Here is an 18,517-nt window from a genome sequence, read left to right on the forward strand (position 1 = left end):
TGTCTCATGAATTACTACTATGAAAACATTCCAAAATAATTCCCAAATTTTCCATAATTACACATTTTCTGTGACAACATTCCCATTTAAAAATTAATGGATCATTTTTTACAAGTTCCACATTGCTCATGTTTCTCAACTGATACAAACCATTCCAACATGAGAACATTCAGCTCATTCCGAACATGAAGAATTTTCACCAACCCCAAGATTCCACATTTTTCCACCAGTGTCCCTTGATTTGACCAATTCCCACTACTTCCATATTTTCCAACTCATTCAAACCATCCAAACATCAAAACATTCAATGTATTCCATGAATTCAGATTCATAAAATTCTCAGTTTCCCAGGATTTTTTTTCCACTTGAAATGGATAGAATTTTCCACATCTCTCAAGCCATTCCGACCATTCCAGCGCCGACACATTGTAGCCAGCATCTTTGTACATCCCCCCAAATGCCCACTTTTCCCAGCATTCCATATTTGTCCACCGATTCAAACAACTCCAAAATGTAAACATTCAGTTCATTCTGAACAATCGGACTAACTATTACATCCCAAAAATTCCCACTTTTTTCATTCCCATTGAAAATGAATGGACAATTTCCACGTCTCATACTTGTCAACTGATTCAAACCATTTCAACATGAAAACATGAAGGATATTCGGATGAATTGGAATTTTTCCACATACCCAAATCCCTACTACTCCTGGAATTCCACATTTGCCAGCCCAGAATTTCCTTTTGAAATGAATAGATTTTTTTCATTAAAACCATTCCAGCATCAACACATTTCTACTCTCAATTTTAAACATTCCAAAATTGGCACCTTTAGCCGAATTCCACATATTCTCAAACAGAAATTCCCATTTAAAATAAATGGCATGGTTCCACAATTTTCCACATCCCAAAATCAACCACAATCCACATTTCCTGCAACAACATTCCCATTAAAGATGATGGACAATTGATCCATCCATTCCAACATGAAAACAATAAGGACATTCAGACTCAAACATTCCCACTTTTCCCAGAATTCCACATTTTCCAGCAATGAAATTCCCATTTTTAAATTCAAGCTATTGAATTCAGGCTAACAACTTTTCACATTCCCAAAAGTCTCACTTTTCTTGACAAAAAAAAAACATTCCCATTGGAAATGAATGGATAAATAAACTTTTCTAAACCGATTCAAAGTATTCCAAAAGGAAAACTTTCCGTTCATTCAGGGCATTTGGACCATAATGTTCCACATCCCCCAAAATAACACATTTTTCAGCCCCCAAATTCCCACTTGAAATGAATGTCACATTCCTGAACCCGTTCAAACCATTCCAGCATCCGCTTGTTTGATTTTCCACATCCCACAACCTCCCGTTTCTTTTGAATTCCACGTTTTATGTTGCTTATTAGAATTCCCCTTCAGCTCTTCAGCATTCAAACGTAATTTCTGCTCAAATGACCTTGGAGTGAAGTGTGAACATTTGGTGTCTCGGAGTGATTTGACTTCCTGTTGCATCCCTCTTCTTCCCGTCAGCCATCCAAGGCTTCTCTCCCACGAGGAAAATTCGCAATTTCGAGGAGGCGCGAGGCCTGGATCGGATAAACGAGAGGATGCCGCCTCGTAAAGATGCCCAGCAGCACCCTGACGGCACCACCATTAATACCAGTGCACCCAACAAGAATGGCACTGATGGATAAGCCACAGAAACGCCCCCCCCCCCCCGTTCCCGTTTCCCATTTCCCTTTTCCCATCGCTTCCACCTGTCCGTTTATCTTCTGCTTGGGAAAGGAAGCAGCAACATCGCTGGCGAAAAGACAAGAGTACGCTAGATATTTAATGTCCTGCTAGCATCCGCTCATGGAATGAAAACATTCTTGCTGTTCCACTTCCATTTATTTTAATCGGAATATTTGAAAAAGAGGAATTTCTACATTTGAGTTGGTAAAGTTAGATGAAGCTTTAGTCTCTTTTTCATTGATGTTTATGTGTTTGGCGACGGATACCTTGTGGATGTTTATTCTGTAGGCTCATTTGACAGGGTTTCAATTGAGGTACGGTGTTGATTCTATTGGGGGGGGCGGGGGGGTATATCAAAGTACTCTTTTATACTGTCGAGAAAAATGTCTTATTTATAACATTTTCACCAAACTTTGACGAAGACATGGGAACGGGTTTGTTGACTGTTTTTGTTCGGAAAGTTTTGTGCAGTGATCTTTTGATGGCAGCTAGCATGTCCACGCCCCCCCAACCCCACCCACCATTTTAGACCCCGCCCCTTCAGCACACTCTGTCAACCCCCCCCCCCCCACCCCTCTACTCCCCCACGGTCCTGGATGGAAGCACACCAACCGACATTTCTTTAAGACTCTTATTTTATTTCCTGTTGAAACAAAAGAGGACATTTTGTTGCCCAAAAAAAAAAAAAAAAAAAAACGCCGAGAGCGCTTGTAAAACTTTTCGTGACAGCAAATATTTCAGTATTTATTCGGAATTACAAAAACAAAACCGAGAAAAAAAAAAAAAAGTTTGTGGATCCTATTGTTGCTTTTAAAGCTGTATCAGTGTCTCCATCTGCTGTTTTATTCTACGCTATGCAGACGTATGTGTTCCTTTTAATTGTGGCAACAGTGTTCAATAAGAAGCTTCTAAATGACAGCGTTATGTTATATGGAGACCGGCGTTCCCGTGTGGAATTCCAATGTATATTTGGCAAGGCCAAGCAGTACTGTAGTCATCTCATGGCTCATCATATTTCACTACCAATTGTCGTCTAAAAAAACACGCATCGGACATATGACATATGGTCGTAATTATGTATATTCATAGAAAGGTCTGCGTGATGATCGATGGTGCGTTCATGATCTCCCACCAAAGTGAGAAGTCTCAAACTCAAAAAAAAAAAAAATGATAATAAACATGTAAAAATGGTGGCCTTTCCATCAGAGGTACATACTGTATTCTTGTATTATCAAGTATTCATAAATGACCAATTTACGGTGAATGAGATGTGCTTTATGATTTATTATATTACATATGCTTTATTGTTTTGTTTTGACCAAAAGTTAGCAAATCCGTATAGCCAATATTTATTTTAGTTTTTTCATTATGACTTCTGTTCATATATGTCAGCGGAGTACAAAAAGTACACAAAGTACACAAAAACATAATTAATAAATAAATTAATAAAAATAGCAAAAGAATAAATAAAAATTTTTGGGGGGGAAAATTAGGTTACTGAAAAAGTTATCACAGGAATAAAATCATAATATGAAAAAAAATTACAAAAAGAACATAAACATAAAAATTGCAGAAATATGCAGTAATTTACCAAGAATAAAGTCAAAATATTAAGGGAAAAAATTGTAATTAAAGTGTTATTATTATTATTGTTATTATTAGGAAAAAATAAATATTTTAGTAAAGTGATATTTTTTAAGTTGTAATAAAAAATAATGTAATGTATTTTTATGATGTTGAAAAAGTCATAATGTAAAAAATAATTGTTTGGGGGGGCAACAAAAATGGAAAAAAGCAGTATTTTTATAAGAATTAAAGTATTGTAATTTAAAAAAAAAAGATTGAGAAAAAGTATAATAATATAATAAAAAAGTCATATATTATGAGAGGAACATTTACAATGATTATGGAGAAAGTTCAAATATTTTTTTTTTTGGGAGGGGGGGTGCTGAAAAAATGAACCAAAAGTGCAAAAATAATAAATAAATAAAAGTTCATACAAATAATAAACTTTTTTTCACCGAGATCACAGATCTTAGAGTCCGTCTATTAGCATATCTACATGTGTTCATTTACATAATATACCCCTCTATGTATTTGTATTTGGAAGGGTACTTCAAGGTCATATGTCCGATGTGCGTGTTTTTTGGCCCGTCATAAATTCACACGGGGAGTTCACCAGTTTGGACAGAAAATTATTTTGATTCATTCTGTGAAAAAAGTATCCATATATCCATAAATATTCATATTGTTTTTATGTTGCTTTAAAAGGGAAGGCTTTACTGAGAGAACCGCACAGTACACGGACCTGCCGGGTCCTCTTCTATCTTTTGCGCATCAAGAATCTTCTACTGGCTGTAGAAAGGGTTAAACAATGTACCGTACCTGTCATGCAAGGCAATGAATTCTTTATAGATGTATCACTTGAAAGATAAGAATAAAATTTAAAACCTGCGATTTGTCCTTTCTTATTTACATATTTGGAATTCAATTCAATATTACAGTCATTGCTAAGTTTATTCTGATTAATTGATTCCAGGCTTCACTGTGATAAGGAGGCCTTTTTTTATAAATAGTATATTTTTATAATTACAGCAAATGATACTGTCTTTAACATTATGGAGAAAATAAGAATAGTGTGTCTTTTAGAACGTTGCTGACACCTAGTGACCAGTGAAGGATACTACATATGTCTTTGAATGCGTCTTCTAAATGCTTTGTTGGTAATGGTAATGGTTTTATTTCATTTGAACATGCATCAGATTACAATTGAATGCATCCCATAATCAGTTCCCAGTTCCACATGTCCAAAAGGAGTAGGAAGAAGCAAAGCTTATTAAATCCTACCCCTCCATCTGGTACTTTTACAATCAGTAAATGTTACATTTGTTCACTTCCTGCCTTTCTGATATATATATATTTTTATATTTTTCATATTTTTTATATATTTTATAATTTTTATATTTTTTATAGGGCATGCTGGAGCCTATCCCAGTCCTCTTCGGACGAGAGGCGGGGTACACCCTGGACTGGTGGCCAGCCAATCACAGGGCACATATAGACAAACAACCATTCACACTCACATTCATACCTATGGACAATAACAAGATGATAGTCATAATAATAATAATAATAATAATAATAATGTGAGCTACTGTTGTGTCCGCACGTTTGAAAGACCTTTATTGAAACTAGAGTTTTATTTACGTCTTAATGTCTCTATATCTATATCTAACATGAGTGTAAATATGACTATAGGGGTGTTATTTAACATACTGAGGGCTCTAAAATGATAAAAAATCATATTAAAAAAGTTTTCTATGCTAAAAGTTCTTATTAATATTGCAAATTGACCCTAACCACCCTCATTCATCATAATTTTTGGCTATATAACTTAAGTTATTATACAATGTTAGTAATACAATGACTGCAATAAATAGACATCAGAAACACTAACCACGCATATCCACATATCAGACCCTTATGTAAGGTTCAGCCGAGAAGATTTATTCAGAAAAAAATGTATAAATATATATTTCTTATATTAAAAGCAACTGCAATCAGTCAATACTATTTAGAAGGTGCAGTCATTGGCAATGAAACGAAACAGTACTTGTGTACAAAATAAAGAGTATATTTAAAATGGAATAAAAAAAAAACAAGTCGTAATTGAATACGTTTCAACACCCGTATGTCTTAGACAGCATTTTAACGACAACGTCACGAGTGTCGTTTTCTCCAGAGGATCCCTAAAACAGCAATGATGACCCCCAAGATCACAAGAACGGCTACGACTGCGATGGCGGCGGTCGCTCCTGTGGAGAAGGAAAAAAAAAAAAGATCCCGGATGATGACTTTCCAATCAATAATGTAAACATACCATCCGAGATGGAGCGGAAGGCTCTGTCCGTGGCGTCGCACGAAGGAGACAACCAGCCGGGCTCACACTGACACTCGCTTTTGTGATTACACACCTGAAAAAACACAAACTAGTGGAAGTGATGCAAAGACTGACTCAACAGCGACATTGCTGGTCGTATCCAGTACTGCATGTTATTTTCCCTTATTATTACTGATTGTGTGCACGCACCGACACAAAAAGTTATGATTATTATTTATATAAGTGTACATACCGCATGCCCGGAGCATTTTGCTGAGCAGTTTGTGTTTCTGTAAGCAGTTTGAAGATCCACACATTCATTCAGGCTGCACACCTGAAAAGCAACAAATATAATAAATAATAAGTATAATAAATAACACTACAAGTTTCAAAGTGTGGTGTACTTCATATCGGTCCGCATCACATTATGAAAATGTCATTTAGCAGGAATATTGAGAAAAAAATATATATTATTTGCAGTTATTTTATAAGCATAAAGTCAAAATATGAAGAGGAAAAGGTTGGAATTTAATGAAAGTTTTACAACAATCATGAGGAAAAATAAGCTGAAATATATGTTAATATTTAAAATTTAAAACTATAAAAAAAAATAAAATTTTGGGAAAATTTGGTTGCGGAAAAAGTTATAATGCAACAAGAAGAAAGTTTAAATTGCTGGAATTTTTTTACAATAAAAACAGCACAAAAAGCAGTCATTTTATGAGAATAAATACATTCTAATTCTAATCTGAGGAAAAATTATGTAATTTTCATAGCATAGAGTCAAAATATGAAGAGGAAAAGGTTGGAATACGAGGAAAAATATGCTGAAATATGTTAATATTTAAATTTTAAAATAATGAAAAAAATTAAATCTTGGGAAAATTTAGTTGCGGAAAAAGTTACAAAGCAACAAGAAGAAAGTTAAAATCGTTGGAAATTTTTTTCTACAATAAAAACTGCAGAAAAAGCAGTCATTTTATGAGAATAAATAAATTCATAATCTGAGGAAAAATTATGTGATTTTAGTAGCATGGAGTCAAAATATGAAGAGGAAAAAGTTTGAATTTAATGAAAGTTTTACAAGGATAATGAGGAAAAATAACACATTTTTTAAGCTCAAATATATGTTAATATTTAAATTTTAAAACTATGAAAAAAATAAAATCTTGGGAAAATTTAGTTGCGGAAAAAGTTATAATCCAACAAGAAGAAAGTTAAAATCGTTGGAAATTTTTTTCTACAATAAAAACTGCAGAAAAAGCAGTCATTTTATGAGAATAAATAAATTCCTAATCTGAGGAAAAATTATGTGATTTTAGTAGCATGGAGTCAAAATATGAAGAGGAAAAAGTTTGAATTTAATGAAAGTTTTACAAGGATAATGAGGAAAAATAACACAATTTTAAGCTGAAATATATGTTAATATTTAAATGTTAAAACTATGAAAAAAATTAAATCTTGGGAAAATTTAGTTGCGGAAAAAGTTATAATGCAACAAAAAGAAAGTTTAAATTGTTGGAATTTTTTTACAATAAAAACAGCAGAAAAAGCAGTCATTTTATGAGAATAAATAAATTCCTAATCTGAGGAAAAGTAATGTCATTTTAGTAGCATAGAGTCAAAATATGAAGAGGAAAAAGTTTGAATTTAATGAAAGTTTTACAAGGATAATAACACAAATTTTAATTTTAAAACTATGAAAAAAATTAAATTTTGGGAAAATTTGGTTGCGGCGGAAAAAGTTATAATGCAACAAAAAAAAAGTTTAAATTGTTGGAATTTTTTTTACAATAAAAACAGCAGAAAAAGCAGTCATTTTTATGAGAATAAATAAATTCCTAATCTGCGGAAAAATAATGTCATTTTAGTAGCGTGGAGTCAAAATATGAAGAGAAAAAAGTTTGAATTTAATGAAAGTTTTACAAGGATAATAACACAATTTTAAATTTAAATTTTAAAACTATGAAAAAAATTAAATTTTGGGAATATTTGGCTGCAGCAGAAAAATATATAATGCAACAAAAAGAAAGTTTAAATTGTTGGAATTTTTTTTTACAATAAAAACAGCAGAAAAAGCAGTCATTTTATGAGAATAAATAAATTCTAATCTGAGAAAAAAATGTCATTTAAGTAGCATAGAGTTGAAATTTTTGAAGATTTTTTTTTTTTAAGAAAAGTCATGGTGATATGAGAGGAAAATAAGTTGACTTAATTTGGGGGAAAAAAGTTATAATTTTCCGTCCCCCTGGCAACTGAGTGTAATAAAAGTCATACCTTTCCTTCCCCGCATTTTGTCCCAGCGTCGACTTGGCCGTAGTCTTTGGTGTGGTCTCCAAAAAACGTTGCCTTGCACTCTCCGAACCTCACCATGCGGCCATAGTTTGGGACGGTCTTCCCGTCTTGACAAAAGAGCTTCCCACAAAACACATCTCTGCACCATGAAACACAGCATTGATGCAAACGGTTAGTGATGTACGTAGATAATGAATGAAGGCAAAGAGACGAACACTCACTCTTTCTGGCAAGGGATGTACTGGTCATCTGAGGGACGTTTGCAGAAGGCATAGTAGGTTCCTCTGGTGTTCTGGTTGTAGCAGTACGTGGAAGCCACTGTAGCACCTGATGACGCACAAAAGGCAATGGATTTGTTCCTCGGCTTCTTATTAAGCTCCTTCAGGATACGGCAGCCATCTTTTTTTTAAGAAATCCCCACATTTACTGTAGTTTCATATTTTCATATTTTTGTGACACTTTTCACTTTCCCCGTTGAAAATGAATATGGAATGTATCCATCTTGTACCGTTTCTACAGTTTAAAACTGCACTAAATATGATCTCTTTATGCCTTGCGCCAAAAAAAAAAAAACACAAAAGATATATAAATACATCTTTGGGATTGAAAAAAAACATAAATATGTCTTTTGGTAGCGAATGAGTTCATGTATTTTCATCACAAAATGTCATTGTTATCAGGCTATAAGCCCGCTAACAACCGTCTATGATGTCATCAAGGGTTGATGCTGTATCTCTTTACTAACTAACACAGTAACACCAGATGTCTCTGCTTTTTTAATGGCTACAATAATAATAATAATAATAATAATAATAATAATAACCCAAAATGGAATCAAAAAATGTTTTGATAAAGAAGGTGAGAAACAACATTAATTTCAGGAAATAACACATAGAAAAGCGCAGACCTCACAGCTAGGAGACCAGGGTTCAATTCCACCCTTCTCTGTGTGGAGTTTGCATGTTCTCCCACATTGCAAAAAAACATGCTAGGTTAATTAGCGACTCCAAATTGTCCATAGGTATGAATGTGAGTGTGAATGGTTGTTTGTCTATATGTGCCCTGTGATTGGCTGGCCACCAGTCCAGGGTGTACCCCGCCTCTCTCGCCCTGAAGACAGCTGGGATAGGCTCCAGCACCCTCGTGAGGAAAAGAAATGAATTCTATTTTTCTATAATTCTATAATTCTATATTTTCTTTACCCAACCTCATAGTTGCTGGTTCGATCCTCGGTCTTTCCGACATTTCATTCAATTTAGATGTTTTTAGTCTATCTGGAGGATATATATGTTGAAAATAAAAACATACCCCATTTTCTATAATTCTATATTTTCTTTACCCAACCTCATGGTTGCTGGTTCGATCCTCGGTCTTTCCAACATTTCATTCAATTTAGATGTTTTTAGTCTATCTGGAGGATATATATGTTGAAAAAAAAACATACCCCATTTTCTATAATTCTATATTTTCTTTACCCAACCTCATAGTTGCTGGTTCGATCCTCGGTCTTTCCGACATTTCATTCAATTTAGATGTTTTTAGTCAATCTGGAGGATATATATGTTGAAAAAAAACATACCCCATTTTCTATAATTCTATATTTTCTTTACCCAACCTCATGGTTGCTGGTTCGATCCTTGGTCTTTCCGACATTTCATTCAATTTAGATGTTTTTAGTCTATCTGGAGGATATATATGTTGAAAAAAAAACATACCCCATTTTCTATAATTCTATATTTTCTTTACCCAACCTCATGGTTGCTGGTTCGATCCTCGGTCTTTCCAACATTTCATTCAATTTAGATGTTTTTAGTCTATCTGGAGGATATATATGTTGAAAATAAAAACATACCCCATTTTCTATAATTCTATATTTTCTTTACCCAACCTCATGGTTGCTGGTTCGATCCTCGGTCTTTCCAACATTTCATTCAATTTAGATGTTTTTAGTCTATCTGGAGGATATATATGTTGAAAAAAAAAACATACCCCATTTTCTATAATTCTATATTTTCTTTACCCAACCTCATGGTTGCTGGTTCGATCCTCGGTCTTTCCGACATTTCATTCAATTTAGATGTTTTTAGTCAATCTGGAGGATATATATGTTGAAAAAAAACATACCCCATTTTCTATAATTCTATATTTTCTTTACCCAACCTCATGGTTGCTGGTTCGATCCTCGGTCTTTCCGACATTTCATTCAATTTAGATGTTTTTAGTCAATCTGGAGGATATATACGTTGAAAAAAAAACATACCCCATTTTCTATAATTCTATATTTTCTTTATCCAACCTCATGGTTGCTGGTTCGATCCTCGGTCTTTCCGACATTTCATTCAATTTGGATGTTTTTAGTCAATCTGGAGGATATATATGTTGAAAAAAAAAACATACCCCATTTTCTATAATTCTATATTTTCTTTACCCAACCTCATGGTTGCTGGTTCGATCCTCGGTCTTTCCAACTTTTCATTCAATTTAGATGTTTTTAGTCTATCTGGAGGATATATATGGTGAAAAAAAAAACATACCCCATTTTCTATAATTCTATATTTTCTTTACCCAACCTCATGGTTGCTGGTTCGATCCTCTGTCTTTCCGACATTTCATTCAATTTAGATGTTTTTAGTCTATCTGGAGGATATATATGTTGAAAAAACATACCCCATTTTCTATAATTCTATATTTTCTTTACCCAACCTCATGGTTGCTGGTTCGATCCTCGGTCTTTCCAACATTTCATTCAATTTAGATGTTTTTAGTCTATCTGGAGGATATATATGTTGAAAAAAAAACATACCCCATTTCCTATAATTCTATATTTTCTTTACCCAACCTCATGGTTGCTGGTTCGATCCTCCGTCTGTGAATAGATGTGCCTCAATGGAGAGTTTACTAGTATTGGTTCATATTGAGCTGATATTGAGTATCTCTGGTACTCATCAACAGCTTTTTATTATTATTATTATTATTTTTTAGCAATGAGCATACTTAACACTTGTACGACACTTAAGTGTACTAATACACTTAATTTTTTTATTTTTATTTTTTATTAAAAAGTTGTTTTTTCAGGACCATATTGCTGACTAGCTCCTTCTACTAGCACGATAATGAATGTGGTAGGAACTACTCTTGAATATAACGCTAACAGCACATTGACGCTTACCTGCACCGTACATTTTGATGCATTGGTCCGATCGTTTTGGACAGCGGCCATCGTAGCAATAACCCGAACCTTTATCGCACGGGACGCCGTTGACATTGAAGACATCCTCAGGGCACTCGGCTCTCTCTCCATCGCAGTACTCCGCTAGATCACACTCATCCTGACGACTTCGACACTCGTGGGATCGAGGTAGGGTCTGACGAGAAGAGTTTGTGTTGTTCACTCTAGGTATTGCTATTTCATTTTAGTCCACTAGATGGCTGCATCGCATCATAAACAGTAGTTTTGCTCACCTTACACTTCTTACAGCATTCCCCTGCAGCACACTGGGAGCCCTCGCTTAGGGTGCATGTCGTGGCGTTGCAGCACGGGTTGGTGCACTCCTACGGACACAACGTAGCGGTTTAGAAGGAGATAGGAAAGAGGTTTTGAGGCAGATCCTAGACAGGTCTTGTGTATTGGTGACGGTAGATACGCTAGGGCAGGGGTCTCAAACTCAATTTACTTGGGGGCTACTGGAGCTAGGGTCTGCACGAGACTGGGCCGCATCAGGTTTTCCAAAAAAAACGCATTTATTAAAAACAGAAAAATGAATAAACTTTGCTTTGGTTTCGATTTTCTACAATAAAAGCTCTGATAAAACATTCCACTGTTCTCAAATATCTTATTTTTCTACACAAAATAAGATGAAAAATAAATAAACAAATCAAGAATAAAGAAAATCAATCAATCAGTAATAAATAAATATAATAATAATAATAATAATAAAACGGCAAATAATAAAAACTTAAGAAAGCGCATATAATTGGTGGGTAGACAAATGATTTTTTTCAGATTAAAATGAACAAAGCATTATTAGAGCCCTGTAGACATGACAAAACACGACTATAGTCACATTTATACTCTTTTTATTTACAACATATTGCGCAACTGCAGGGTCTTGAGACACATGCTAACTCGCAAACTAGAGAGCTAGCGACCTAAACGGTAGCCTTCAAGTTATTTCCTTTCAACTTAAATAGCCAAAAACTTACCACTTCCACACGGATAGGGAGGATAACTATTAACAGTTATTTAACCTTTAACATGAACATGAATCAAACGTAATAATTTTTTCTGGGTACATGATACCATACAGCATCCATATCAAACTTGCGCGGGCCGCACTAACATTAAACTTTCATATCAAGGCGGGGGCCTCAAAGTAGTGTCCTGCGAGCCACATTTGGCCCGCGGTCCGCATGTTTGAGACCCCTGCACTAGAGCATAGCTAGTGCAATCAGTGCGTTTGAAAAAAAAACAGAAAGCAGACCACAAGCATACCAGACAGACGTAATTAAGACTGAACACGTTCATGACCTGCCATGAAGATGATTTCAAATACCAAACGACAGCCATGTTTGTTGCCAGGTTTGAAACAGTGATTACAAGCAATTAGACTATGTAAAGAATGTGGGGCCGCTTTGATACATTTAAGATGTACAAGTGATGGTTGCAACAGTCAAGTGGTTAGGACTAGTTCTGTAACCAACAGGTATTTGTTATTGAACCATAATAACAGTCGCACGGAACATTTCATTCAATTTAGATGTTTTTAGTCTATCTGGAGGATATATATGTTGAAAAAAAAAACATACCCCATTTTCTATAATTCTATATTTTCTTTACCCAACCTCATGGTTGCTGGTTCAATCCTCGGTCTTTGCGACATTTCATTCAATTTAGATGTTTTTAGTCTATCTGGAGGATATATGTGTTGAAAAAAAAACATACCCCATTTTCTATAATTCTATATTTTCTTTACCCAAACTCATAGTTGCTGGTTCGATCCTCTGTCTTTCCGACATTTCATTCAATTTAGATGTTTTTAGTCTATCTGGAGGATATATATGTTGAAAAAAAACATACCCCATTTTCTATAATTCTATATTTTCTTTACCCAACCTCATGGTTGCTGGTTCGATCCTCGTTCTTTCCAACATTTCATTCAATTTAGATGTTTTTAGTCAATCTGGAGGATATATATGTTGAAAATAAAAACATACCCCATTTTCTATAATTCTATATTTTCTTTACCCAACCTCATGGTTGCTGGTTCAATCCTCGGTCTTTGCGACATTTCATTCAATTTAGATGTTTTTAGTCTATCTGGAGGATATATGTGTTGAAAAAAAAAACATACCCCATTTTCTATAATTCTATATTTTCTTTACCCAAACTCATAGTTGCTGGTTCGATCCTCTGTCTTTCCGACATTTCATTCAATTTAGATGTTTTTAGTCTATCTGGAGGATATATATGTTGAAAAAAAACATACCCCATTTTCTATAATTCTATATTTTCTTTACCCAACCTCATGGTTGCTGGTTCGATCCTCGGTCTTTCCAACATTTCATTCAATTTAGATGTTTTTAGTCAATCTGGAGGATATATATGTTGAAAATAAAAACATACCCCATTTCTATAATTCTATATTTTCTTTACCCAACCTCATAGTTGCAGGTTCGATCCTCGGTCTTTCCGACATTTCATTCAATTTAGATGTTTTTAGTCAATCTGGAGGATATATATGTTGAAAAAAAACATACCCCATTTCTATAATTCTATATTTTCAAATTACACTATGTAAAGAATGTGGGGCCGCTTTGATGCATTTAAGATGTACAAGTGATGGTTGCAACAGTCAAGTGGTTAGGACTAGTTCTGTAACCAACAGGTATTTGTTATTGAACCATAATAACAGTCGCACGGAACTTCTATTGAAAAATATTTGTTGGAAGAAACAGAAACAGTGATTTTACCTTTTCAATGCCACAGTCGCACTGCTCGCCTCTTTCCACAAAGCCATTCCCACAGACGGAGGGTGATACCAGAGTCATGTAGTCTGGCTCGTCTAGCAGGCATCCAGGGGTGCGGCTGGTCAAGTATCGGTCATAATGACTGCTGCTGCAGCTGCTGAACGAGCGTGGGACGTCCCAGCTGGTGGGGAAGAGGACAAATATTGGATTATTTAAATATGGCATGATGACAATACCTCAAGGGAAGGCTTTACAGTGGTTGTCCTATCTGTCAATCAAACATTTGTCATATTTACGCTATCGATCACCTAAATCAGTTATTCCCAAAGTTTGGGCTGCAGTGGTACTGCAGGTGAGCCATGAGAGGTCATTAAAAATATATATATATTTTTGCAAATATTATTTTTTTAATTATTTTTATTGTAAAATATTTATTGCACAATTAAAAAAATATATATGTATAGCGCTAATAACCTATCGAGTGTTGTTGACCTGTCACAATATTTTAGGAACCTTATACAGTTTATGATTGGAATGTAGCTCTCTGGTCATTATGCCAGTCTTGAATACATACTTTTTATCATAAAATATAAATAAATAAATAAAAAAATTCAAAAAATAAAAATAAAAATAAAAATAAAAATAAAAATAAAAATAAAAATAAAAATAAAAATAAAAATAAAAATAAAAATAAAAATAAAAATAAAAATAAAAATGGAAATGGAAATAATAATAATAATAAAAAAATAATAATAATGCTGACATATTAATGTAAAATGCTGTGTTCTCAGAGCACATAACTTAATATTATTAATATTAACAGTATTATTATTATTAATATTAATTTTGATGGTAATAATAATTTTGATGTTAATAATAATTTTGATATTAATGATAATTTTGATATTAATATACATTAATATTTTTTATTGATTTTAATTATTTTAATTTTAATTAATATTAATATTTTCTTGCTTGGTTTGTGAAGAAAGATTTTATCAAAAAAATATTTTAAAATACTTACAAACTAGTACTAACTAGTATCATAAATACTAACCCTATATTAATATATATTCAATATATATACTTATAGTATATAATAATATGACAATTATAAATTATTAATATTAGTAATTTATTATTATATATTATTATTATATACTATAAATTAAGTGCTCTGAGAACGCAGCATTTCGTCTATGTACTATTTATAGGACAAAGGTGGGCCGCGGACATTTTTTAGATTTTCACGTGAGCCCTGAGTTGGTAAAGTTTGGGAACCCCTGACCTAAATGTCTGACACAATTTCACGCCATCATTTTGCAATAGAATCGACCATTACTAGACTGGTCAGATTAAATTCCACATACTTACATACACGTATACCGTGTCCAAAAGCAGTGACCAGGGCCAGTTACTGCACAGTAACAGCACAACAGCACAATCAGCACCACTTGGACAATACGTCATGCAAACTCATCTGTTATTTCCAAATGATGCGGTGCTGATAAATCATTTACTGGAACAATTTGTAGTTGCGTGTCAAGCTGTGTGATTACCAGATTACCAGAAAGCTAAGGACCGGACTGATGGACCGACACTATTATTCTGATTTTGTATGTAAAGCCAATGCAAGGATTTTCTATACGTTACAATTTTACTTCACTGATTAGCTTATGCAATATGTTTACCCTGGTCCAAGTCCCTCGACACAATAGGAGCACTCTGCTGCGAGCCAAAGAGCCCGTATATGACAGCACTCTAGTGTTTTAAGGAATGTGCTACGAAAATGTTAGTCTCTCCAGGCGGCTGGAGACAAAGCAGTCCCTCGCTTCCGATTTCTCTATCATGGGTTTTCAAAAATATATTAATTAATAAATCATGGTGAAAATTGTACATCTTAATTGAGCATTGGTTAGCATAAAAATGTCTACACGAGCAAAAAATATAAATACAAGGCCTTCAATAGAAGCATTCAAAAATGCAGTACTCTACACTGGTCACTAGGTGTCAGTAATGTTGCTGTTTTTTGTTGGGTGAGACACACAAGCACCAAACTTGATCACTGGAAGAATAAGCTTGTATTGCGTGTTTGAATGATCTCAAAACAGGCACAATAATGCCTAACACGGGCTACCGTTGCGGCTGTAACTAACGCCAAGCTAACACTCAAACATGCTAAACCTGCAAGATCACTTCTTGTCTGACCCCCCCCCCCACTCACCTCCCTTAGCATCCAAATACATTGCAAAAAAAAACACAAGGGTATGTCTACAATATTGGGTAAAATGAGTGTCAAGGTGACTGTAGGGGTGCTATTTCATGTCTAGAGGTCTCTAATGATGTTAGGAACTGTATTTATGTCATAGGTTGGCTGTTCCTGCGACTTATACTCCAGAGCGACTTATAAATGAAAAAAGTGTTTATGTTACATAAACACTGGACACCTTTTCTGTTTATGTTTATTTTTGTGTAGCCGAATAAGCATTATGTTAGCATATCTTACACCTATTCAACCTGTTCTATATTTTTTTATTATTGTAAGAACTTGCCTTCCAAGATGACGTAATGTCTGTTTTGGTCAAGTAGTTTGGAAAATAAATTACCCACAAAAAATGCGACTTATGTATGTTTTTTTCTACCTAATTATTCATTTTTGGCCTTGTGCGACTTATACTTCGGAGCGACTTATAGTCCAGAAAATACGGTAATAATACAAAATTATGCTTGCTGTATATTATTCGTTTCTAAATAATAGCCCATATTTCTGAAATGAATATACTTTTCCATAATATTTTATGTATTTATCGTTGTAGTTGCACATCAAGTCTTAAACCTTCGTCGATCACTTGAAGGTGGTACAAACAAATACTGATACAACACAAATGTGTTTGTGTTACTGTTACTGTTACTGCCACAGTTAGCGTTTGTATTTCTTACAATCTGACCCATAAACAAAACTGCCATCATGTTATTTCCTATAGTCAAGTTGACTTCTGAAGTGATTGACTTGAGAGTTTCCTTACCTGAGGGCTGCGGCCATAATGCAGCTATCACCAGAACAGGCACAAGCACTGGAATCATCATGATTCATGCCCAGATTATGGCCCATCTCATGGGCCAGGGTGGCCCCCACAGCGATTGCCCGATTATTATGGTCCTGAGAAAGACAAAACAAGACATCGAGTCATCAGTCTCCTGAGTCACGTCCACTTCCTCTTCAAGAACCGTGTAGTACGCAAGGTTTTTGGTTAATGGTGTGCGTGATCAGGATTTTCAGACAATGTATTGTTAGTTGTTATATATTTGGATGTAGAGTGGATCCACGTACAGTAAAGTCTCGTTATATCGATATCGGTTATATCGAAGTACTGCTTATTACGATACTATTTTCATTTCCCGTCAAATTTCTAGTCTTTTATGATATAATTAGTTCCGTTAGTACGATACCCGGTTATTATGATAATCCAGTTACTACGATGCCCTTTTCATCTCCTGCCAGCCAATTTGGTCTGCTTATATCGATACAAAAGCAAAGCTTAAATCAATCTTTGCTTAAGGATTTCAATACCAAAAAAGAACACGGCGAACGGCTGCTTCCAGTCAACTTTATTTTTCACACTTCCACCACCAGAGCGCAGCACACACACCGATTCCCGCACTTCCTGGTTCACAGGTCATGCTCAACCCGCCCCACATAGCTGGCCAAACACATGCCTGCAACAGAAGAACCAACTGACATAGCATACACACCTATTCCAACGAAGACACAAGCGTACAAATACATGTATTTAATTGTGTTGTATTCAGATATCTTTTTATCGCTTGCAATAATCACTGTTTTTCATATGTACATGCTGGCGTTCGTTGGTTCTTCTGTTGCAGGCATGTGTTTGGCCAGCTATGTGGGGCGGGTTGAGCATGACCTGTGAACCAGGAAGTGCGGGAATCGGTGTGTGTGCTGTGCTCTGGTGGTGGAAGTGTGAAAAATAAAGTTGACTGGAAGCAGCCGTTCGCCGTGTTCTTTTTTGGTATTGAAATCCTTAAGCAAAGATTGATTTAAGCTGCTCGACATTGTTCTATACTATAGAACAATGTCGAGTGCATTATTGCCCACTTTTAATGCAGTTCGGCGCAGGATCGGATATATCGACAGTCCGGTTATATCGATATTTTTCCAGACTCCCGACAATATCGATATAACGAGACTTTACTGTATTAGTATTAGTGAGTCAGCATTGGCAAGCCTCCTTTTGCTTCATCCTGGGGTTTTGCGCGGGTGCCCAATGTCCCTAGCATTGTAAAAATAGTGTATAATGAAAACAGGAAGTGAGAAAAACTAATTGTTATTTTTAATTCTCCTTTTCAGACATATTAAATTATGCAACTCCATTGCAAGTTTTTTTATAAAAAAGTAACTGAAACCACATTTTTGAAAGAAAAACAATGACCAAAACCTCAACATCAACTGAGCCTGAAAGCACATTCATTGTATGTGATGACGATCGACATCATGATAGAATCCTTTTCTGTAGGAAGTACGAAAGAAAACTCAGGAGCCTGTGAATTGCGTCTAAGATGAAGATCAATAACAGATCAATAACAATAAAACCCTACCTCTGTAAAAACATT

At 34.8% G+C, this 18,517-nt stretch overlaps 2 protein-coding genes across 4 annotated transcripts in view; one reads left to right on the forward strand and one right to left on the reverse strand.

Moving 5' to 3' along the window:
- The window catches only part of ppp3cca (protein phosphatase 3, catalytic subunit, gamma isozyme, a), a 40,619-nt gene extending 36,424 nt beyond the window's left edge, over positions 1-4,195 (forward strand). Inside the window, exon 14 of one of the 2 annotated variants that reach the window (XM_058070279.2) lies at positions 1,540-4,195. In XM_058070279.2, the coding sequence (XP_057926262.2) occupies positions 1,540-1,703 (164 nt within the window). In that variant the 3' untranslated portion in view covers positions 1,704-4,195. The remainder of the gene's footprint in view (positions 1-1,539) is intronic. The other variant, XM_078789210.1, reaches the window with a different exon arrangement.
- adam28 (ADAM metallopeptidase domain 28) overlaps positions 1-18,517 on the reverse strand; it is a 51,880-nt gene that overhangs the window by 23,007 nt on the left and 10,356 nt on the right. Inside the window, exons 11-19 of one of the 2 annotated variants that reach the window (XR_013627102.1) lie at positions 16,912-17,045; positions 13,889-14,066; positions 11,381-11,470; positions 11,088-11,283; positions 8,140-8,245; positions 7,901-8,057; positions 5,877-5,957; positions 5,624-5,717; positions 5,393-5,558 (exon numbers count right to left, since the gene is read on the reverse strand). Coding sequence is in view for 1 of the 2 variants with exons in the window: in XM_058070278.2 (XP_057926261.2) it covers positions 5,464-5,558; positions 5,624-5,717; positions 5,877-5,957; positions 7,901-8,057; positions 8,140-8,245; positions 11,088-11,283; positions 11,381-11,470; positions 13,889-14,066; positions 16,912-17,045 (1,131 nt within the window). In the remaining variant the exon portion in view is untranslated. Of the gene's footprint in view, positions 1-5,234; positions 5,559-5,623; positions 5,718-5,876; positions 5,958-7,900; positions 8,058-8,139; positions 8,246-11,087; positions 11,284-11,380; positions 11,471-13,888; positions 14,067-16,911; positions 17,046-18,517 lie in introns of those variants that run through there. The other variant, XM_058070278.2, reaches the window with a different exon arrangement.

The sequence above is a fragment of the Doryrhamphus excisus genome, linkage group LG3, assembly GCF_037039965.1.
Source record: "Doryrhamphus excisus strain RoL-2023G ecotype Guam linkage group LG3, RoL_Dexc_Guam_v1.1, whole genome shotgun sequence".
Lineage (NCBI taxonomy): Eukaryota > Metazoa > Chordata > Actinopteri > Syngnathiformes > Syngnathidae > Doryrhamphus > Doryrhamphus excisus.